This window comes from Vanellus vanellus, assembly GCF_965231255.1.
Source record: "Vanellus vanellus genome assembly, chromosome: 8".
Taxonomy (NCBI): Eukaryota; Metazoa; Chordata; class Aves; order Charadriiformes; family Charadriidae; genus Vanellus; species Vanellus vanellus.
The window spans coordinates 8,193,149-8,218,146 of record NC_138913.1 but is presented as its reverse complement, the minus strand read 5'-3'; the positions used below and the strand labels follow the sequence as shown (position 1 = coordinate 8,218,146).

Below are 24,998 nucleotides of genomic sequence, written 5' to 3'. Positions count from 1 at the left end.
GCCATCAGGTTCAATTTTGCTACCATGACGGCTACTGCCCAAGCAAACTAATCTGGTGTTGCTACAAGTCTCTTTTCAAAGAGGCTATCATTAAAAAGGCATGTTGTGACATAGTATTATGCATGTCAATACAGAGGAAGTTCTCAAGGACTTTGTACAGAGATGCTGAAACACATATGGCCTACTGATACAGAAGAGATGCTCATCCTTTCCCTTCAGCACCAAATACTTTGCCCATGGAAAATGCACTTTTCCATGTTTTTTTTTTTTTTAAGGCTGATGAAAGGTTTGCCAATACTAATATATAATATCCTTCAAAGGATACTGAAGACAAGATGTCAGTGTCTCATGGCAAAGAAAGTATTTCTATCATCTATAGAGATAACTTTGCATTTTTCACTTCTGTAGCAGTCAAAAATAATGGGTGGGAACAGTAAAGAAGGAAACTCTGAACCTTACAGACAGATGGAGAAAGTAACTCTGTAAAGCACACTAAATGATCAGGGAAATACGGTCAAGGAGGTAAAATGATGCCAAGCTGAAGACTAGCAGATAGCTGTAGGCAATGAGTATGCAGCCATCAAGTAAATGAGAGATGTGTCTGTATTGATTTTTCTAAGGACAGAGAGTTTAGACTGATGTTTTGAAATGTATGGGCTGAGCCAGGGCCATGGGAAGTCATGCAGACTTTCCTGGAAATAGCTTATCATAAACCAGATTATTTTAAAACTTCTGCTAGCACTGTCTACTATTATCACCCCAAGTACTTCAGCTGCTGTAACATCTGTAAAACATCCATTCTAGGGAGAAGAAAGGGCCTAACTGACAGGAAGCAACACACAACTGACACTGTGTCAGCCAAAGAGCTTTAAATCACAGCTCTTGCCCTCCCTATACAGGGAAAATGAGAAAATTTTACCCCATGTAATTTATCTTCATAGGCCTCTCTCAGCCAGCACCTATTAGAGATGGCTTACAGCTTCTCTGATTTGCTTACCAGCTTCAGCAGCCTGTGACGAAAGCCACAACTAGGGAATCTTAACACGTGTGCCTAGAGCTACTCAGCTACAATGTGAGGCTGGGGCAACAGATACCAATATTTGGAAGGTCTGCAGGAGTCTAGGTGGGGCCAGGGACTTGCAGTAATGAAACAATATCAGCTTGTACAGCCAACAGCAACTGAGTGAGAGACATGGCTAGCATCAAACCTGGTTGCCTTTATTTTTGTAAACTGTGTGATTGAACTTGTTATTGCTGAGTCAGTCAGGTGCAGATGTACAGAAAGGCTTTTGAGCCTAATGAGACACTAACACCTCCATCATCAATCCTCGAAGCTTGCTGTAATATATACTAAATGTCAAAGATGCTCAAATACAGTGCAAGATATGCTACAAGGAGCAAGCCCAGACTGCACAGCGCTAAAAGCATTCAGTGGATGTTACGAATATGTTTGGAATAAAAATGCTTATATACATACAAAACACCTATATACAAATGCTTATATATTTGCACTTGCATGTACATAAAAAATACTTCTGGAGAAGTGCTTAAAAGACCCATTTGTATCATTCAGGCACCAGATTTGACATCTTGTCTGTGCCCTACCTCAAAAGATAAATTGGGTTTTCATAGTATGCAGGGACTAGTGAGATATTCTTGTATTTGATCCAAGTTGCAGTGGGTCTTGATTTTAAACGTATGAAAGGCAGAAACACTGTAAAATTGCAATGTGTAGTTAATGGGAATATTTTAAACTGTCACCTATTTATGAATTTCTCTAAAATACCACATTTGTGACCAGTTAGATAACAGCCTGCATAGTCCTGGGGACCTGGATTTCAGTCTTGGAACCCATCGCATATAATTTGTGACCATAAGGTTTCTTGTTAAACATCAGACCACCAGCAGATGCAGAAAAAGAAATGTCTCTCCAGTCAAGACCCTTCCTTTCAGGTAAACCCAAAAGCAGCAGCTTGTTTCCAAGAGTTCTGGTGTGAGCAAGCAGAGAGAACACACGTCACTTAACAGCCATTTCCCCATCTTTCTGAGGAACAGGCCTCGAGCCAGATGTAAACACGTTGTGGATGAAACTTCTCTATAACCTGCCATCCAGCCTATCCTGAACGTAAGAAATGGTTTATAAAGTGCTGAGTAACAGCCTACTGAATTAAACAGAGCTAACATTACAGATACCACATTACAGAATTAAATCCTTTGCAAGCATAAATAAATGCGGTATTAACAAATATTAAGACATGCACATCCTTTTGTGAGGACATTCAGGAGACTGCAAAACAGTGACTCAAGTCTTTACACATATGATTTAACTTCAATAATGTGAGAAAGTCCAACAGGCAATAAAATGTGTGCTTAAGTGATAGGCTGAACGAGATCCCAGAAGCACAAAATAAAGCCAAATGAACAAATCTTCTAGCATGTTGTGCGGATTTCACTTCACCTTTTCTACATTTACAGGTTGCATCAGGTTGGAGGAGGAAATGGTTTACTAAGACAACACAACTTTGAACTGGAAATCTCAGACAACATAAAAACTTTTGAAGAATGAAGAAAAAACACGAGCCGTGTTAAAAAGTACAACTTCTCATTTAAGTAACCAGAAATAAGATCATTGTCTTATTGTTTTCCAAAATGAAAATAAACTGTTACTTGACACAAGTCAGAGATAGATGAGACATGAAAGACATGGGAAAAGTCATTAAACAAAACTCCAAAGTGAACAGCTGGGAGAAAATTTATCCGGCTGGCCCTACAGCCTAGAAAATAATTTTCCCTCCCCTGAAGTGGTTGAGATAAATGATCTAACTAAAGTTAGAGGAAAAAAGTCAGTTTACATCAAGAGTTCCTGTTACTCAAAATAAAGAAAAAGGAAGAACAATAGCAGACGTCTCATGTTCAGCTGAAGGAATACCAGCTGAGCCACACTTTTTATGTGATGATCATTCCCTGCTGGGTTCAGGCTGAACTAAACCAATGTTTATAAGGCACAACAGAGTTAAAATTACTTGTCTTTTTGGATGCTCACTGATTCCAGACCAATGCTAGCCTACTGACTACTAGGTCTTGACAATGATGGATGGCAAAGATTAAAGAAAAAGTATCATACTTCTACGAATGTGTATTACAGAAAAGTGATACTTTATGCTGTAGGGAGTGAATGAAATGCAGGGGCAACACCACAAGACTGCAAAAATCTTGGAGTTTGAGATAAGATCTCTCATTCTGCTGAACTGTATGTAAAATTTTGGAAACTATATGTAAAGTTTTGGTGTGATTTTATGGAACTTACATCTCTATTTAACAGATCAACCTGCAAGTTCCATAAATATATAAATAGAATAAATATTTTTGAAAGGTGTTAGAACACTACGGGTAATCGGTATCAGAGACATAATTGGAGATGAGGAAATAACAACATGGTTTTACCTATCTCACATTTTTTCACTCTGAGGTCCTAACAAGACCATGCTTTAGAGAAGTCTTTCAAATTTCATGGGTGTTCTTGTCAGGGATGTACCTTTTACCATTAAGTTCACTGAGTTCTGACCAGAATACCAGCTTCTCAAATATCTCAGTTTGTACACATTCAAGGAATTATGTTAGAGTTTGGCAGCTAAATCATCAAAAGATTTAACCTCCAAGGACTAAGCTTCTTATGTGCTCTCCACATCTAGGCTATTTTCAACTAGTTGCTTAGAAAAGGAAGGAGAGTTGTATCTCATTTGAATATACTAAGATACGAGGAAACTAAGGGAAAAAGGACAGAATGGGAGGAGTAAGACACATGATAAGCTTATAGGGATGCGTGACACTGGACCTAGACTTATTCTCCCTCCTTAGTCCTCAGGATTGGAACTAAGACATTATTTTTGTAATTGATAAGGTTCGTTGTTCTTTTGTAGTCTAGGTAGTAGCAGAGAACATCTCAGTAACATACAATGGGTTTAGTTCCTTATAACGTATCAACGTTTTTCTACCAACTGTAGAGGGGAAAACAAACAAACAAACAAAACCAACCCCCAAACCCCCAGCCCCCAGAAGCAAAGGTAATGCACAACTGCACCCTTTAACTGTGTTATCTTCAACAGCTCAAGCCAAGGACTATTGGCTTAATTGTGTTCTGCTGTCAACACAGGACAAAAAAAAATGCAGAATGCTTGTTCTTTTATCAAGCCCTAAAAGGCCACAAGACAGTAGAAAGAGAAGAAATGAGGAGGCAACACAGGAATATTAGTCATAGTTCCACAAACTTGATGGACTGGTCTCATATCAAGGCATTCATCCTACACCTAGCAGCAGTGCCAAATTCAGAGTCTGCGAGAATTATATGTGCATCGTTTCCAAGTTACCAGTCACTCCTGTTTACTTTCTGACTAGGAACATTCTTGTCCGTCTCCGTAACCCCAACTCATTGTCCCAAACACAACAAGATCACATACAGACCTTCCAGGGTCTCAGTGTTTAATCAACTCAAACAATACCTATTGGTAAATTTTCATGCTCTGTCACACCTGAAAAACGAGAAGGTGCCAACAAGGTAAGTGTAATAACCAAACAAGGAATACGATTGTGCACATTAAGGAGCCAAATGGCAATGGGATTAGAAGCCCTCTCTTGCTTGCACTGAACACAGCCGTGAAGCAAATTAAAATCAAGTTCAGTCACAGAGGTTGTTCTCTTTGACTGTAATTATGAGATTTTAATACTAATTATTGCTTAATTAACAAAGTAACATCAGAAGAAATATAAACATTTTATGGCTTTATTTAGCAACAAAACCTGTTTTATTTAGCATTACATAATGACACTGTTTAACTAGTAAAATCACTGGCTATCATTCAAGTGGAAAATCCATATCAAGGAGTAGACAACCTTTTTTTTCTCTGTGTTAATGGAGAACAATATTCCTCTAACAAAAATTACCTTTAAGACTGTTCTGAACTTCTAATGCGATGTCGAGGGCATTAAACGGCAAAACTGGTTCATTGGCAATTTGCAAAGTCACTTGTCCTGTTAGCTGAAAAATATAAAAAACCCAAAAAACGGTCAAATAATTTCTAGTAGATTTAATAGCCAGCACTTCTTTTGGAATAGCACATACTTTCATTACATTGGATTTTCAGGGAAAAATGAATAAAACCCCATAAACACATCTTCATGAAAAAGAATATGACCTAGACCATTGCCTTTCTAATACAACATTAAAAAATGTTAAAAGAGATCACAATTTATGACCACACACAAGAATTCCGTGCAGCACTTATTTCTGTGTACCTAGGATACTGCAGGAGTCTCTGAAAGGCCTTATTAGTTTTGCTTTGTTTTCAAATAAAACAACTCAAGTTCTAAAAATAGGGATGAGATTTATTGTTTTACTTAGTTCTCTGGTTTTAGCTATTGGATTTTTAGAGTTTACACAAGTAAAAAGAAAGAAAAAAAATCCCATACATTAATGAGCATCAGATCAAGCCCATGGCTAAATGCAAGCTAACCTGAAAACCTACTGCCTTTTGAAGAGTTATGTGACAACTTGATGCACACACACATACAACTTCCAAACTGGATAGAACGCTACATTCTCCCAGTAACTTACAGAAAGAAATTCCCAAATGAGTGAAAAGGAACTCTCAGTCCACTCTGGACTAGATGTTGACACCTGTCACGGAACTCAATGGCATGAATTCTTCTTTTCAACAGTTCCGGAGATGAGGCCAGGGACTGACTGCCCTGAGTGCTTTTTTTCACTTACAGAAGATAGGCTCTCCAGCTCCGGGCTTAGACATGCTACAGGGGCTGTGTATAGAAATACATCTTTTTGCTGAACTATACCTGGCCTGTGATTAAACAGAGGATTTCAGTCTCTAGGCTGCCGAGTCCATCACTGTTCATGGGAGCTATAAAAACACCCTGACAAAAACATGCACGGAACTTTCATTCATCTTCCTCATATCTGATATTGCAAAAAGGGGAAAAATACCTGTAAGGCTGTGCTCTAAAATGGAATGATGGCTGCAGGTGGTGGTGATCGTGTTGATAAAAATGTGGACTGAATAGAATCATATTGTACAATACTTCCCAAGGTGTTTGGGGGGAGGTTAGAATAATATCTATCCTTCAAAAGCAATATGATAGTTGCTGTGCTGAAAGTAGCATTTTAATTCTACAATACAAACTAGTAGGAAAAGACAACAATCCCAAGTAATATTAAAAACAATAGTACAGCAATTGAAAAGGAAAACCATCTCCCAGGAAAGTGGATGAGAACAGGATAATATCAGAAATACAAGTTTCCTGCAGAAAGATTAATAGAACCCCAACAACATTTCAAAGAAAGCATTAAAGAAATATTGGGTTTTGACCTGGCCACAGACTGATTTGGGTGCAGAGACTGAAGGAACATGCTGTATATCAGGCTGCAACCTACATCTGAGCAGAGACGTACTGTGAAGCTATTGAGATTTATCTCTAGAGAATACAATATTGCAAAAGGCATGAAAAAAACCCATACCATATATACAGTGAGAAAAAAATAGGAAGGAATATATCAGGCTGTTATCAGGAAAACTAAAGAACTAAGGGTGAACTTGAAGGAAGATGAAAAATACTGTGTTTGGACATCTGTGTTAAAATATTAAACAGTAACGTCTCATGAAACTTTTCTCCAAACTTCCCAACCGCATGAGCCATTACTGCTTGAAGGCCATTACATTTTCTATCAGTGATTATGCACAAAAGTCTCTGGGTGGAAAAGCATTAGAAAACATTGGTCTTAGGAATATCAGAGAGGTATGGAGGAAATACAAAAATTAAAATTGTTAGAGCAAACAGAAATCTGTTCAAAACTGTATCCAAACCAGGTTCATATAATCCAGCCATAAGCAACTGTAAAAAACTGGTTCTAAATGTCCAAATGCCATCCAAAATCCTTCCTTGTCCTGCACGGAACTCTTCCAAGATATATGCCCAACAACAACCTGTAGGCTGCTATGGAAAAGCAACTGTGGCAATGAAATAACATCCTATTAAAGAGGAGGCATTCTACATGGATCCCAAACCCACTGAATCCTAAATAGCACTTTAACACGCAAAACACTTCAATTCTTCCCTGTCACCCCATTTCTGCAAAAACCTTCACAAAATGGTAATGCAAGATACATATTCATAGGCACATTTTAGGGAGGGACATGAACAGTTATACAGTGCTACTGATACTTTTCAATCTCTTACTGCAATGTTTAAGAACACAAAAGTATGGAAAAAATGCTTCTTTTTTGAGGCATGAAAGTGGCATTAAAGAGAATACTTCAGTAAGCATCTTTCCTTTTCATCATTATCTCCTACGGAATCTGGCTTAATTTTTATAAGTTCTTGCCTTCCAAGCAATATTATTTTGCTTTGGACTACATAAGACCAAAGTTGTTTTCTCTTTCCTATTCAAATAAAGTCACACCATCAAAACATTATGATTGACGGAAGCATTTTGGAAACTTTATAGTATCTCTGTATGTAATAGTGCAGATATTTGTGTGTTAGTAAACAGGTAATAGTGGTGTTTATTAAATCACGTACTTTGTAGGCTAATCCGGAAGAAATCAATCACATAAAGGAAGGCTCAGAGCATTGATTTGAACAGAGTAAGTAATAATGCTGCAGAAGCATATATCAAACTCACATAATGCAGCAAGACAGAAAAGGCTACTGATTTCTTATTTATAGTCTTATTTTTGGATATACCATTTCCCCTGAGTACAACATTGAATATACATGGAAAATAAAGACAAGCTTCTGCTCCCTTTTCCCCGTTGAAAAATGGTTCAGGCTGACTATTGAATTATTAAATGCAAGAATAACTTAGCAAAGAGTAAAGACAACAATTTTCTCATAAAGTGAAATGCTAGAGCAGCATAATTGATTCTATTCCCATACCAAACTTGTTATAACACTAATGACAACTTCTCAAGTAACATTTATACATAATAATACACACACAATACACACAATGATGCAACATTTGCACAATTATCAAGTCTAAAGAAAAAATTTATAGTTCAATTGCTAATTGATTCTGAAATGCTTTTCTTACACAATTTAAAATGAAAAAATAATGAATAACGTTTCCACTGCACTAGGCTTTAGGAAAGGTATTCTTCAGTAAACGAAAATGTGTTTAATGAACTTCCAATTACTTTAGATATAAATATTAATATAAAACATAACAAGTAGAGTTATACTGTATATTGCAAAATAAATCCGAATATTTAAAATAGGTTTATACCAAGGCAACGTTTTTTCAAGGTCTTTTACCTTACAGCGTAAACATCTTTGTAGAAGGAAGTAACTGCTGTCCCTGCTACTGTCCCTGCCTTCATCTCTCTGACACTGTGCAGATCCAAAAAGCTGAAAAAAACCCCAACCAACTTCAAAAAATGCTGGTGTTAAAGATGATTCAGTATCACATGACACTTCCCAAATGAAGCTGTAGGTTCTTATCTCTTCCAAAGTGTTATAACCTACTCATTTAGGAACTGTGTCTTCTTGTGATTCTACCCAACTTACGAACCTAATTTCATTATAAAAAACAGCTCTCAGGGACATCACGTAGCTTTGCACCACTCTCCAAGACTCTGACAATAAAATAATAACTAGATTAAATACACGCAGTATGTTTATCTATGTAAATCATAAATATCCTTTATCTTATTAGCTGCTTTACAATGTAAATAAGGAAGATAACTGAAATGGAGTTGCGGAAGGGTTCATCACAGAATTTTATTTTTTTTGCTAAGTGTGTCACACTTGGTTTTTCTGTGAGCTAAACTCAGTTTAAAGGCAAGTTGCTTCTTCAAGTATGCAAGCTGCCTACTAACAACTCAAAGCAGGGCTACTGGCATGCAAAATTAAAAAAAACTCAAAAATTAAAAAAAACCCCAACACTGAATACTTAAAATCCAGAATACAAAAATGTGTAAGGCTCCACACAGCCTTTTTTACACAGATTCAGTTATGCGTTTGGGGCATGCTGTTATTGACCATGTGTTGCAGGGACACATCTTAAATGTTATCTGGTTTTACAGACAACGCAGGCATGGCAACCCACCTTCCATTCTGTCATAGGATGAGAAACTTGTAAGATGAATAAAATGAATACATATTTAGTGGATATGAAGATATGAAAATATTATGCGTAATAGAGATCAGTCTGCTAGAATAAACATCAGCATATAGTGTGCAGGCAGTTTCTTTAACACAGAAGTTCACATGCCAGTCTTGGTTCCTTTTTCTTTTCTTTTTTTTTGTCTAGTGAAATTTGGAACTGTGTGCTATGTCTAGCCTGCACACTATGTAAACCTCTGTGGGTGTAAGTGTGGAGCCTTTAGGACATTTTTAGTTACATTAAGAGTGCTAAAATCTAAACAGACATCTCCGATTATGTCATATGTCAAGTTACAAACAACATAACTTAAAAAATCAGGTACACTGCCACATTTATCCTTTTATGAACACCGCTCTTCGGAAATGCTGTACTCCAATTTTACCTGCTGGAATGAATTAGACACAGCTACTTGAAATCTGAATTGTGCAGTGGCAACTCCTTTCTATTTCAAGCCATATACTTCTGAACATACTTTTTCTTCTTTCCTGCATTCTATAATTTTTTTTTTGAATATGAATACTAACAACACTTTACACTACTGATACCTGTGCACTTTTAGAGAAAGCTACCATACACATAGCAGCTAATCTACCAAAACCATGCCAATTCATATTAGAAAGCAGATAATGTAATAAGGTAGTGTAGTAGACGTGTGTAGATTCCCAACTACAAATTCAACAGACCTCTGTATGTAAGACTCCCTACTACAGACTCAAAAAATCCTTGTAATTGATCAGTGTGTGACACTACGCAACTCGTTTGAACTCTGAGCCTCAACATCCTTTGACATCAGGCGTTATTTTTTTGGAGTCATGTGTGCCCTCACACCTTCCACCTCTCCCTTCACACATTATCCATGGGGTCCGCAGATGAGAAAAGAGTAGGAAAAGATACTGTGCTGTTTAGGGGGATCAATAACAGTGTCTTGAAAATAACTTAACACTGTTTTTCTCTTTTTTCTTGTAAAGGTGAATGAAAAGGTTTAATTTTCGTGGCTGGCTGTTGCACTGTCTAATCTCAGGTGTTCATCTCTTTGCATCAAGGGGTCTCTCTTTCCCCACATAGTGACTAGCAGAGTGACCTGCTGAGATCTTTTGACATTGCCCAAATATAAACCATGGTTTCAGTGTCCACCCCCATGTAAATAAGGAATAAATCTCTGCATATATTAAGATCCCCTCTCAGAAAAGCAACATTAACAATCTCAAGTGTTAAAATAATCAGCCTTCCCCAACCTCTCCATGCTGCAAAATTAAAGAAATATTTTTTGGATAATACATGCAAATTTCCTGAATTTGCTTTCTGCTGGTTCCTCCCCCCACTTCCTTCACGTTATCAGATTTTTTAAATTAAGCATGAGAAATTGAGTCTATTTAAATGAAATTCTAAGATTCCCGGGCAATAACATAATTTCAGCACCTAGTATTACTGGGCGAATGGCAGTAATCGTGAGACTGATGATAAATTAATGAGCATTTTTAATACTGGGACCTTAATTTACTGTAGGAAAAAATCCTACATAATCAGTCTACACAGTTGTTTTTCTTATATTCACCCCACCCCAAAACAGTTGACTGACTCATACAAGAAAAATCAGAGGCAGGAGCATGAGAAAACAAGCAGTTCTTTGACCCTCTATTTTTCTGAAGAACCACATTCCTTTGATTAGACAAAGAAATAGAAATCTGGTCACAAACATGTTTGCTTTGCACTAAAGCTGTCAACTTTTGAAAATTCAGAACTTCTCAAAAATTCAGTAGTACCGTATGCATTTGTGTTACTACTGAAATCTACCTTGGCACCAGGGCACATATTCACACTACAGGTCAAACAATATTTTGGGGGATCTGACATTCAGTTCAACATACTGTATTTTAGGTCAGTAGAGGGCTCTCTGAGAAAAGAGTATGATGAGTGTATGGCTACAGTAGGTGAACTAGAACAGAGTAATTCACAACAGATAGCCGCTTCTGACTAAGGAAAGTATGAGGTCTTAGAAATATTAAAAACTTTATTTCAACATCTCCCTCTATTATTTAATCTCGTTTTAATTACTCTCAGTATAGAAAATACTGATTGAGAAGTAAAAGTGATGGCGAACAAAACATTTGCAGGTATCCTGTGCAAAGCAAACAACGCTTAAGTAATTGTATTATGGTGGGACACAGCATTAGGCATACCGAAAGTTATGTTTTAAGATATGCCGAAATTATGGTAGCTTGGGACGCTTACTCTGGAGTACAGATCTTTAGTTACATGATCATATGCTACATTTTCTACAGAACTCATGATGAGATTCTGAGGCACTTAGAAATTAAGGTCAAAAGTATTCTCTTAAGTGGTTACTTTGCCTAAAATCTAATTTATTGCCCAACTTAGTAATACACGGCACTTAGAGCAGTTAAAGTACATTTTCTATAGATTTCATTCACAGCTGGGAGAGATCATTCATCCCACTGCTTTCAGTTACTTGCATAAAAAGAAAGTCATACTTATCTCTGCTTTGTTTTATGTGTACATGTAGAAATTCTGACATTTTAAATTATATTTATATAAAGTATATGGAAATACATATTTTGTGTCTATTTAAATGAATTTATGTGAATCTTCTAATACGTGTATATCAAAAATATATTTTAAATTGTATTAATTTCTAGTGAGTGGTTATACCCCATGCCCTGGGTTATAACTCCTTATGGTTATACAGAGTTTCTTTCCACTCACTGCTACCTTCTATCCAGATCACCAATGAAAGGGATATGAGTGAGGACATCAAGAGGTCATCATGCCACTCCTCACACAGTGGCAGAGAGCAATGCTCCTGTCTTCACCCAGCGCAGAGCAGGCAGAGGTGCCTTGTGTCCCGCAAGACATCACTGTGCTCACTGTCTTGGGACGTGCCAGACACCAAGAGCACAAACAGGTTTCAGTCAGGACCAGACAGACTCATGCAGGGCAGTGCACTGCTGACTACTAAAAATGATGCTCCAGATTCAAACTTCAGCTGTGGTCATAGGAGAAACATACTTCTGAGGTGTTGGTCACTAGCTATGGTCAGGTCTGGCCCACTGTGGCAGTTCTTACAGTCGTTTTACCGCAGCAGCAGAGAACAGGGAACATTAACTCAGCTTCCAAGACAACAGCTTTATTGAGTTGGGCTTGGCACTGCGTAAACGAACTTGTACTCAACCTGGTTTGTTTGGAACTGAGGCAGAGCAACTTTATGTCTGTGCAGAATACACAGGGTTAATGCTTAACAGGAAGCCATGAAGTTAACTGTAATGCACAGTTCCTTAGGTGGGCAGTTTAGCAGTGTAGGCGTGTAGCTAGAAAGGGAGAGTTTCTCAATGCTTTTTTCTTTTTTCTTTCCACATAAACAGAAATTGCCTGTCTTTGAAGTATGCAGGTAAGTAGCAATAATCCTGAGAAGAGTTTCTGATCATGTACTTCATATTTATGTATGTCAAATTCTAGTGGTACCTAGGTGCAAAGAAAGTGTTGAATTAACTTCTAGAAGGGCCACTAGACTGGAGCCTCTTGGTAAAAAAAGTTATTCACTTAGACTTTTCCCTTGTGTGCGTAGTTATGAGCATGCAAAAGGGTATAACAGAACCCTCTTCTGTCCCCTTCACGGGCTCTGAGTAAAGAGGTCACACCACAACAATACTCATCTTTACATCATTACAAACCCTTACGTTAGGTTACATCATTACAAACCCTTACGTTACACCCTTACAAACCCTAAAAGTTTGTTCTAGCGTTAATTCATTTTTGTCTCCAACTTTAAAGCCAGGTTGCTCCGGTTACCAGCTACAGTCTTTGAAAGTGACAAATACAGAAAATTTTCCTTTAAAGCTGAATGATTTGCATATAGCAGTCCCATAAACCAAGATGCCGCAATTGCACAGAAAGCGACCTTTAAAATGCTTTCATTCTCTGACCCTCTTCAGGTACAGCAGGAGGAGGGGGAAATGAGTGCTAGATCCTTTTTACAGAAGCAATGTTAACTGCCTGAAGCTGGTTACAGGCAGTCCTGAGGAAATAGATTTAGCTATTGTTGTGGTGGAAAGAGAATGATATAATAAAATATGAAGCAAAATTTATTTCCACATATCAGAGGCAAAGATCTCTAATGACAACGATCATGTACAGAAATTGCATCTTGGACAGATCTTTACTACCTTAAACCAAAACTACATCACTTTTTTTTTTTTTCTTTATTTGCATGTGTAATACAGACATTTGAAGGATAAAACATGCAGCTAGCTAACACTTTAGAACAAGAAACGTAAAGTATTTTTTCTGGTTTAAGCCATAAAGAAAAGTTTTCCATAAAGAATGTAAACGTCATCTCACAATAACGGACAAGATAGATCAGTGTAGATCCCTGTGCACTGGTATGAAAACACAGGATGCTGTGATTAATAGCTTGGACGTCACGCTCTTCCATGCTACTAAAGGCCTTCATTGTGTTTGCTACCAGTTAATGAATATCAGTACCTTTCCCTGACTTATGTATGTGTTTAAGACTCCCATCAGGATATTAGCACAACCAGCCCTCCTTACTCACGGTCCAGGATAATCAAAGCACAAGATAATAGGGCTCAGCAAGATAATTGATAATTTTGTTAACAGTTGCCAGACAGTTGGCTGGGTCCTGCCAGTCTGTGAGCCTTACGAGTCAGACAGTAATGACTAGCAGATAAAATAAGCAGCAGTGCAAGTCTGCATTTAATCACCCAGGTCCACAAGCGCTCCACAGAAATACAGAGCAACCCAGCAAACAGTATGTTGTCTTACAGTCCTAATTAATCAAAGTATCTTCTCATATGCTTCAAGATACATGCATGGACCAAGAACCTTCCTGAATTAGAACCAATCCCAGGATCATACCTTCAAGGACATCCAAGGACTTGCTAAGTTTCTATTTGATCTGCAAAGCTAGTTCTTCTGCTGAATCTGCAGGACTCAGTCTGAAACTTGTGGCATTGTTAAAAACTAGATAATAGTCATCAGAGGACTGCAATAATAAAGAAATCTACAATAGGAAGCTTCAACCACAGCTTTCAGTTTAGACCTTGATATCATCTTTTTAATCACTCCCCTTTTACAGAAATGGATTTGATTTAATTGAACTCCTAAAAAAAAAGTCTCTAATCACACTTCATCAGCATGCAATTATTATTCAAAGGAAACCATATGTACTATTAGGCACTCTTAATTAAAATAATGCATATAATCTGCTTCAATACCTAACAGTCATTCTTGATATTCATTATTCTTTTTCTTCCATTATTGTGACAATACATTTTTTTTCTATTTTTCCTCATCTATCCCCATTTCATTTATACACTTTTTCAATGTTACTGATCATGATATCAGGATACTGAGATGCATTATATGCCACCATCCTTAAAATCTCATTGCCCAGCATGACCTTCAAAATGAGTCAGACCCAACTATGGAGATTTGTGAGAAGAGTACAAGGAAATGCTGTGACAGGAGCCTTACACTATACTCTGTTTTGCCTCAATTTAATTTGTAATTATGGTGTCTTCTAAGTGAAAGAAGACTGTACAATAGGCAGCAGTAAGTCCGTAGAGACAGAGAGATAGGATTTGGGGAGAACCAGGGACAATGGATGGAAGAAAGAGGAGTTGAAGAACCTGAAGAAAAGCATCAGTGAGCGGTTGAGGCAATGGTTCCTTGAAGAACTTGGACAACTTGGACAGTCAATTCAGCATAGACTCAACAGAATAAGCATTACAAAAAGATTCATGAGAACATTATGTATTAAAGTCTCCCCATCCTCTCCAACTCAGGAAAGCTAAGATATTTAACGGTTATAGAGAGCAAATATTGTTCTTTTCTCTTTTCCCACCTCTTGATGCAAAGGTACCTCAATTTTTTCCACTTAGGTCAGTCTAATCAGGGAGGACCGGAACACTGACAGTTCATTAAACATGACAGACGAGCCCTGAGGGAGAGACAGTAGTGAACCGCAGTGCTGAGGATCCAAGAGAAGCTGAAAATCCATAGTTCTGTAATACATATCTCAAAGAAAAGACCCATAGACATCAAGAGACACGTTCCACTTCAGGGGAGAATCGCTCGGGTAACATACTGAGGTTACCCCCAGGCACCAGCGTATACTGCAGTACCCACAAAGAGGCTCAATCTCCTTGTTAGACAATTACTTCAGCTCAGGTTACATTCTGCTCTAGGTACTACTGGCATGGTAGTTACTAACCAGAAAGGTATTTAAGCTTTTTATCGGTATCATAATTCAAAGATGCCATTTCTGTGAATTTTTCACAGTACTTTTCAAATTAGACCATTCAATCTTCAACGTATACTGTGCAAGATACACAGAATAAGAAGTAATCAGCTGACTTCATCTCTCCTACGAGGAGACACCTCTCCTATCAGGAGAGGCTGAAAGAGAAGGCTCTGGGGACATCTTATTGTGACCTTCCAGCACTTAAAGGGGGCCTACAGGAGAGCTGGGGAAGGTCTTTTTACTTGGGCTTGGAGTGATAGGACGAGGGGGAACGGCTTTAAACTAGAAGAGGGCAGGTTCAGATTGAACATTAGGAAGAAGTTTTTCACTTTGAGGGTGGTGAGGCACTGGAACAGGTTGCCCAGAGAGGTTGTTGAGGCCCCATCCCTGGAGGTGTTCAAGGCCAGGCTGGATGTGGCCTTGGGCAACCTGGGCTGCCTATGGCAGGGGGGGTGGAACTGAATTATCTTCAAGGTCCTTTCCAACGTAAACCATTCTATGATTCTATGACTTACATTAATAATTTGGAATTTAAATCTCAAAAGGAGATCTCATACCTCCTCCCGTAATTAAATAGTATAACTTAACAAATAAAGGTGGGGGAAGATTGGTTGTTTTATTTTAAAAAGAAAACATTAATTAAAGATGAATATGTTTGGGACTGAGCAAGCTCCCCTCAGGCTTGGGGAAAATGCCAAGTCTGACAAACTCTTTGAGCCTTAGGGAATCTCAGGTCAGTTTGATGAACCTACTGAAGTATTTTATAATTAGCTGGCACGCTCCTGAGGCTACCAATTTACCTGAAAAAGAAACTCCCTTACCTTTCAAACTTGTCCCTGAACAACAATGAATAAAGATCTAACAAATAATGTTTCTTATCACAGAATATTTATACAAACAGAGAAAGAAAACTCAGAAGAATGTCCTGTGCTATGGCCCTCAAAATCCATAAGGAACCCTAGCAATAAAACTCAAGCTATCTGAAAGTAGAATTGAGATTTATTATCATGTCTGGGGCTGTAATAATACACCTGTTACTAAGATAGTCAAATTACGACAGCCATTTCATTCCACTGCAACCTATCTTTATGCGGGCTCTGTATCAAACTTATAAAGGCAGCATATAATGGCAACAACAAAGATTAAATAGAGAAGCACATTTTAAAAGGATATAATCTCACAACACTGCAGGAAAAGTTACCACTTGCTCAAATGACAGCAATTATTGTTAAAAAAAAATAAATCAGTGTTTACCTACAGTACTGCACCATGGTTGCTCCAGGTGCTACCTTTTTTTAAATACCTTATTATTTATAATCATCATTAGTGTCAAAGCACCAAAAATACATTACATGTCTCAGAAAACAATTGAAAAGACCTGTACTCTAAAAGGCTTGTTGCCTGTCTTAAGCTTATCCATCCGATAGAATCAAAGAAGCAAGGGTATGGCATATGAAAGGCACAGTTCACGTGAGACTATCTGACAAGCCTTGTTGTAAGAACAACTCAGAGCTCAGGACTCACCTTATTGGTAACCATCATAATTTTTTTAGCTTCTGGTCTTGCTATTGATTCCATAACTTTTCTTTTTTTTTTTTTTTTTTTTTTTTTTTTCTTAGCTGAACGTTTATTTGTTTTAGATTTACTTTCTGGGAGATCTCAATATGGGCAAATAGACACGGAGACAAGTTTTGTCTGACAGGTAACAACAAGGATGGAGATTTGATGACTGTACTGAAAGAAGAAAATGAAAAGGACATTGTTGAAGAGACTGGAGACTGGAAGAGAAGGTGTTTGAAAAAGGCTAAAGATTTAGAAAGAAAAACAAGTTGGAATTTGCTGCACAACATGAACAGGAGCCTGGGGAATTTCTGAAAGAGAAGATGGCAAGATTAAAAGGACAGCTGAGGAAGATCATTTTGGCAACAACACTATAGATGGACTGCAGGGAGCAGAAAAGACTTGCAAGGCAAATGTGTCAAGACAAGAGAAGATTATAATGCAGGCATGTGGTTTGACTATAAGGCCATGGAGAAAACAATGGATTTTTAGAAATAATATAGAAGGAAAACATATCAGAGGAAAATACTTAACAATGTCCTTCAGCATACCGTAATTAGTGTGTGCTCAGCATAACTTCCTCATAGGAAAATTCCAAATAAATTGTCCCCCAAACTGAAAAAATGCTCCAAACTATGGCATTGATACACAGTGAACAAATTAGTGGGAGTGCTGACAGCATCCAAAGTGATATACGAAAGCACCTAAGTGTACTTGCACACATAGATCAGAGAAAAAATTCATCTCAAAGTTCTTCTGTACATTAAAATTGAAGACAGATGCAGTTACAGATTAGATTTTCAGACCTAAAAATAAATTAAGAGTTTGTAGACTCTTAAGAATTTTCTTCCCCCACCCCCCACCCCGCAGTAGAAAGGTGATGTGTATAGGCATTTGATGTGCTCTGAATAGCTTTAAACTAAATCCAAATAATCTTCAAAAGTTTTGATATCAGAGTGAATTTTCTAGAACGTTTTGCACTACATCTACATTTTACATCAAAATACAAAACACATTGTAAAGTTTTTCATTTGTATATTCAGAGAAATGAAAAAGCCCTGCAGAAACTGTTCTGATCTCTTGGGTATATCATAATGCTGTAACAGCTTCTGAACCCTAATTAACAATATTTTCATCCCAGCCTCATCCAATAATAAGGGTATGGGGCATTTTGGGGGTGAGGAACTGATCAGAATGCACACTTGATACTGGACTATAAATAAATAAATAAATAGTTTTCATTTATGGACTGAATGAAAAAGACAGATTTTAAAATTCACACATAGCCAAAAGCAGTAACAAGTAACAAAGTTTTTGAACACCTTTTAAACTCCAAATTCCTATTATGAATAATGACCTCTTAAAATATTTGAAACAAGAAAAATGGAAATGACACTCTAAATCTTGTGGTTTCTAGGAGTTGCTAATTGCCTACCACTCAGTGGCCACAGTGCCCCATCGGGAGGGCTGCCCCAAGAGACAGCACATTGACATCTCCATGTCTGTCCATTCCCAAATGGTTGAAGCTTCCATACTGAGAATAGCAGACTCTAGACATAGCATTGGATTAGACCACTATATTACGCTGATTTGGGTAATATTTATTTTACCCCAGTCCTCCAGCACTCCCCTGCGCAAAAAAAAACACGTCCCTGAGTCAGAGGTTTAACTATATGTCTTCAGTTGAGTTTATTGTCTTTTCTGCTTATTCTGCTCAAGTAACAACTGACATTTGCAAAAGAGGGGATGAAGGGGGAGGCTAGTACCATCTAAGCAGAGAGTTTTATTTGTGTTGAATATTACATTAAAAGAATCCAGTAGCTATTAGTGATTATTAATCTTCAATTATAATAGTAGCCATATTTAACACACAGAAAAAGAATAGGCTATGCTGCAAGTCATGAAAAAAGCCTTTTTAATTGTCAGCCCTGCTAGTCTAAAAGAGCTTTCACCCTATTCATTCAGTTATCATTCTGTAGTTTATAATTAAAGTGCTAATGTATATCAGAATTCTTTGATCTCAAAATAAAGGATTCTTTTACCAAAGAAATTAAGAACACAGTAGTTACAGGAAATTCAAATTTCCAAGTCAAAATGAAAAGAAACAACCAAAGGTAAAGTAATGTAATTAAGGAAAAACTATTTTTGTTGAATAAGAGAAGGAAAAACTTTGTGAGTAGTCATTCTGGGTTGTGGAACAGTTTATCAAGTAAAATGGCAAAAGACCTTCCTCTTTGATAGTTAAATACAATCTAGGAAGAAAGGAAGGAAGTTTACTGTACCGTCAGGAATGGACTAAATGACCTCAAAGTTCTTTATCTCAACCTAACGAGTAGACGTAATTCATATGTCCTGAAATTTAACTTCAATTAGCATGATCGATCATAATGATTCGTAGTATCTCATCCATGTTATTTTATTTCCATTCTGATTTCATATTTGAGGGAAAAGATAGTAAGCAGCGTGTTTTGTCACAAAGTACATCTAAATTAATGCAATTAATAACTATGAGCAGTCATCTGCTGTATATATGATCATTACCTTAAACACTCAAGGTCAGCAGAACTCAACATACAGTCTTGTCTCTTGTGTCTTACTGATTAAAGACAGTGTGACTGAAACCTGACTTAAAAAACTAAAGGAACAAATTTCCAGAATTAATTTTGGCTTTTAGTCTGCTAAGAATAATCTATTTTGGTCATTGGAGATGTTAACTTGAGTATGTGTTTCCCCACACCGGGTTAGATGACGGATACGAAACAAGCTGGTAACTAAAGGGACAGAGTCAGCAAGATCCCACATCACTTATCTGCCAGAACCACCAGTCACTTCTGAAAATGGAACTTGAGCTTTGGAAAAATCTTTCAAAAGCAGCTACTGACTCAAAGATGTGAGTGGACACCAGGCAACCTCTTACCTCAACTCTGATATTGTCGTCCCTTCACTCACAATCAGCTTCTCTGGAAAAGTGATCTTATTTACCTCTCAGGGGTTAAAAAAAGTCAGCAATACCTAATTATATACTATTGCTATTAATCTGCATTCAGTTTCAAGGAGCTTTGGATTAGGCAGTTCAATACATTTCACAAACAATATAAACATATGTTGCTGTTTAGCAGCGTAAAGGCTGTGTTTTGCATTTTTCTCTTTATTACTTTCTTTGAATTAAAACCACTAAGCCTTGCAAAAAAACCAACACAACTCAGTCTCGGTGAACTAAACCAGCCAAACTGAGAGAAAGTGAGCAAGAGGTTCTTTCTTAACATTAAAAATGTTTCTGTTAAAACCTTGTGACTCAAGTATTTCCTACATGACCTCTGAAAGCAAGATTTCTAGTTCTGCTGCCTTTTGAGACACTGTGAAAGCTGAGATTATTGGAACAGACAGTAATTTTAAAGTTATTAGTTTTTCATTCTCAAAGCCACAGTTTAATCACTTTTAAGATCCAACTAGTCGTATAGGAATTGAAGCTTGAAAGTCCACTGCAACTATGGAAAATATGGTAAAAAATAGTCCAAGAAACACAGTAACACATCAGAAAAGACCGCAGAATTTTACCACAGTGTATACTTCCCAATGCCTTGCTTTGTTCTGTTCTTCAGAAAATACAGGCAAATCATACACCCCAACAATGAAAAGTTTGGGCACGTAGGACTTTATGAATGAGTTGTTTAGCTTAAGTTCATATAGTCTGGAAAAGCTCAGGCAAAGTTTGTGGAGAATAAATGGTCGCTAGATTCTTTTCTAATAAAGAAAGATCCCAATGAATTAAAGAGGACTCTGAAAGTCAGGCTAGAAAAAATATTTTCTTCTGTCAGTGTTAAACTGTGGTTCCCTTCTCTCCAAACAGCTTGAATTGCTTCATGTGTTCAAATAAAACTCAAAAGTTGGTAGAAAGACCTAGCTTAATATCAAGGATGTGCTTTCTAGAGTTTCTATGAAAATTTAGGGAATTGTCCAAGCTGAGAAGAGCAATTTAAAAAAAAAACAAAACAACTGTTTTCAACTCTTATGACCTTTGGAATTTACTGTTTACTTCCCAATTTTTCATGGCTGCATCCATGATTCTCCTATGCCTTATATGAGTGACACACAAGACCTATGTTCTGATGGAGGAAAAGATGAGTTCTAAAGTATAGTGCTCCTCAGGTTAAGACCCTGCCAATAGCCTCTAACAGAAATGTCTGAAGTACATGAAAAGGACTACGGACAGACATGTGCCAAATGAAAAATAAATGCAAAAGTAAACTTACACCTTAAGCTGTTAACACAGAAATGGTATTAAAGTAATGTCTCACAACAAAGAGATTCTGGAGGAGGGTTCTTTATGTGTATGTCCCTTTCAAACTGCTGTTTAAAAATTAGGGTGAGACTACTAACCGAATTGCTGTTATGTATTTGAGTGGAACATAACTTGCAAGTAATATAATGAAGAGAAACACATGATTATGCAAGATGCTGTGTATTTCAATCCTCTGTTTAAAAGTCATTTACACAACTTTAACAGATTACATTGGACAACGTGAAAGTAAGAAAAAATAAACAGGAGCGAGGATATGGAAACTGTTCATTAGCAGCTTCTTGATTGCAAAAGTGTTCTGTTTATAAAGCATCCTTAAGCACAACCAAGGAGCCCGACTTATGGTCTGTCAATGGAGACACTTTGCAGTGTCCTAGAACACTTATAGTCAGGATGAGATGCTGTAGGTAAGCAAATTAAGAAGACGGACAGTACAAGCAGGTTGTAATATCTGAAGTGCCATGTTGCTAGATTCCTCAAACATGAATTGAAAGTGAAGACTCATCTTGGTCTCTTGTAAGAAGTGTACTGACTTCGGTCTAATCCATGTGTAATAGTGAATTGCCTTTTCCAGTTCATCTAGGCTGTGTATCCAGCAAATGATCACTGCCAAGGATTCAGACTAATGCTTTCTAGAAGTGAGGACTGTGATAGCGGTACTTTGGTCATTTATGCCTTCCAACAGTACTAAAGCTCTAAGATATTTCACTAAAATCCCTTTTTCGTAAGTACAATAAAGGGCATGATGATATAAACAGCTTTAAATAAGATACTGGGAAATCATGACAAGTAAAGGCTGTATTTTAAGGCAGAGGTGTTTTTTGTTGTTCCTACAGTCTTCTCAGAAGACCAGCTCTATTTCTATGATCTGCATCAGTGAACCAATACAAGCTGAAATCTACAAAACTTGAAGGTTTTTAATGAAATGAAACATATTTCAGCAGCATATGTCACAGCTCTTCTAAGTAATATACTAAGCACATGTACATTCTCCACTGAACGGAAGGAAGTTTTTCATTCCATTTATGCTCATAGCTATCTCATACTTAGGTGTAAGTCTTAATAGTAACTGAGACAAAGAAAGCAGAAGCAGCAAATAGAATCATACTGCTTTCGATATGGTGACACAGTGAAAATCACAGAATATGAAGAAAGACACTACGGACCTTTAAAAAATGTTTCTTGACAGCTTCTGAAAAATAGCAAAATACCAATACATACCCAATTGCACGCCTACTAGATTTATCGAATAGTATCTTAATGCGTGGCAAAATTACCCCTAAACAAGAACTGGGCTACTGGACAAAATATCTCCACAGAAGCAGGACAACTGCATTCCCAGTTGAGTGAAAGAAGATGGCAGATTTCTTGTTATCATTTCTACTTCTTTTTGTCCTCTCCAAATGCAAGACCAGAGTAAAACTCCACAGCCTGAACTACAAGCAGAAAAACAAGTTTTAAAATTGAATGCACTGAGCAGAAACGCATGTTTCCATTTTTGTGTTCCTCACCAAGATTCTCACTTCCTTGCTTTGGTTTCTAATTCAATTTTGAAGCACCTCAGTGCCTATAAGAATCATTAAGAGTGAAGTCAGAACTTACTCATGGGCAAAATATAATATAATCTTCATAAAAATGCAATAATAAGCAAAAATAATCAGTTTCCAGATTTGCTATTACTGCAAATAATATGGGTTTTCGCAATGATTTTGTGTAAATAGCACATCTGGGATGGCTGTTATCTTCAAACAGCTGGCAACCACAGTCTGACTAGTAGTATGCTAACCAAAATCAGTGCCTAGCTGTGGTAAAAAATTGGCACATATACTACCCGTCACTACACAGAACACATGGTATGCCTTTCAGCTTTAGCAATTTATTAAAATAGCCTATGTACCACATGGATGCTCACTTACGTTCAGTGTCTTCGCTCTGGCCATTTGGGGCCTGTGCTCAAGACTAGAATCTGGCAGTCAGCACAGCTCCACCAACACAAAGCAAAACAAAACGACCATGTTAAGTCCTGAGGAGAAAGCACTCCCAGTCTTCAGCTTTCCCCTAGAGACCTGGGACAGGCAGAATTACAGAGAGAAATGCCCGTAAATAGCATCACCTCACTACTAGTGAATATATTGGGAAACAACTTTATGCACTCTAATATTTTCTAAGGGCTTGCCGTTTTAAAAACTATGTACATATTTGTAAGTATTGATCTCTTCTGCTTTTAAAAGTCCACCAGGAAAACTCACCAGCAATTTATTGTGCATATAAATGGAAGATGAAGAGTAGATTGTTAACACTAACATATCATCTGTTTCTGGACAGGCAGAATGCACAAGATATTATCTATGACACAGATTTATAGCTCTCTATTTTGGAACTAGAGCTCAGTTCTTAAAATATGCCCATGTAGCTACTGTCTTCTGTTACATAATTACAACTCAACTGTCCAAAGCCTGTCAGAATTTGGGTGCTTCTGCCAACGTTAGGAACCTGTTTTCTCCAGCAAGCAAGAAAATGGTTTCTCCTGTCAGTATAGGAGTGCTGAGTGAGGCCTTCCAACTCACAGCACCCGTCTCTTCCAGCAGTATACTTACGGGGGCTGAAGTGCATCAGCCAAGTACCTTTTAACAAGTCCTTCACTCTCCTTCACTGCAACGTGGTCTGGAAAACTAGTGACAGCAGAGCCCAGCGGGAGGCACACAGAGGAGAAAAATTACACGTTCCACCTAAAGGTAGAGCTTTGCTTTTAAAAAAAGATGCTGAATGTCTTGTCTGATGGCTAGTCAATGAGAGACTGATGATATAATAACTCTAACAGTATGATGAGATAAAAGCACTTGCTGTAGATTTAGACATTGACTGCACCGAAGCATCCTAAGATTTATTTTTGTTTACTTTTGTTTCACAAAGAAAACCAAATGGCTCTAGAGTATCCTTGTCCTTCCCTAGCAAACACAGACTAATTAAAAAATGAGCCAGATAAACAGAAGCAAGATTTTAAATGGAATTCTGTCATTACAAATTTATCATATCTGTTAACTACATATTGTTATTTGGAAAAAAATAATCTCTCTGAGGTAGACTGTAATCAAATATGTTATAGAGTGATACTGTCATATTTGATGTGGCAGCATCCACAAAGACACGGTCAATACTACAAAAATGGATGTTATGATATTATTGCATTGTTTCCCGTTCTGTATCTTTTCACAGATGTGATAAGAAGGTGCTCTAACAGGTAATTTGGGTAGTGCAGGTCACAAACTATTTTATTTTGGATATACTCTACACAGATGTATGTATTTTTATGGGGTTTGGTATTAATGTTTAGAAGTATATGGAAAGTTCAGAATTAAGACATAAATGCTATCATACTCTTGTTCTCTTCTCTCCTGCCATGACTGTGTTTTGTCAGTTACTTTGTTTACTTCTAATACAGTAGAGAAGAATGCAGTAATATTTCTGTATGGGGTTACACCCCTTCAAATCTCTAGACATAAACAGGAGCAATCCAATTTCCAACAGAAAATCAGTGGAACAAGACTCTTTCAAAGCGATACAGCAATATTCTTAATGGGGTAACTAACAATCGTGTCAACATTGCATTACCAGTTAAATACAATAAGGCATAATGGGAAATTTTGCAAAGAAATTATCTATAATTTCTGTTGTTTCTTTAAAAA

General features: G+C 37.3%; 1 protein-coding gene across 1 annotated transcript in view; it reads right to left on the bottom strand.

Annotated features, from left to right (window-relative positions):
• NAALADL2 (N-acetylated alpha-linked acidic dipeptidase like 2) overlaps positions 1-24,998 on the bottom strand; it is a gene marked incomplete at both ends in the record, with an annotated part of 383,945 nt that overhangs the window by 21,371 nt on the left and 337,576 nt on the right. The window contains one exon of the mRNA XM_082486918.1: positions 4,942-5,035. Coding sequence (XP_082343044.1) covers positions 4,942-5,035 — 94 coding nt within the window. The remainder of the gene's footprint in view (positions 1-4,941; positions 5,036-24,998) is intronic.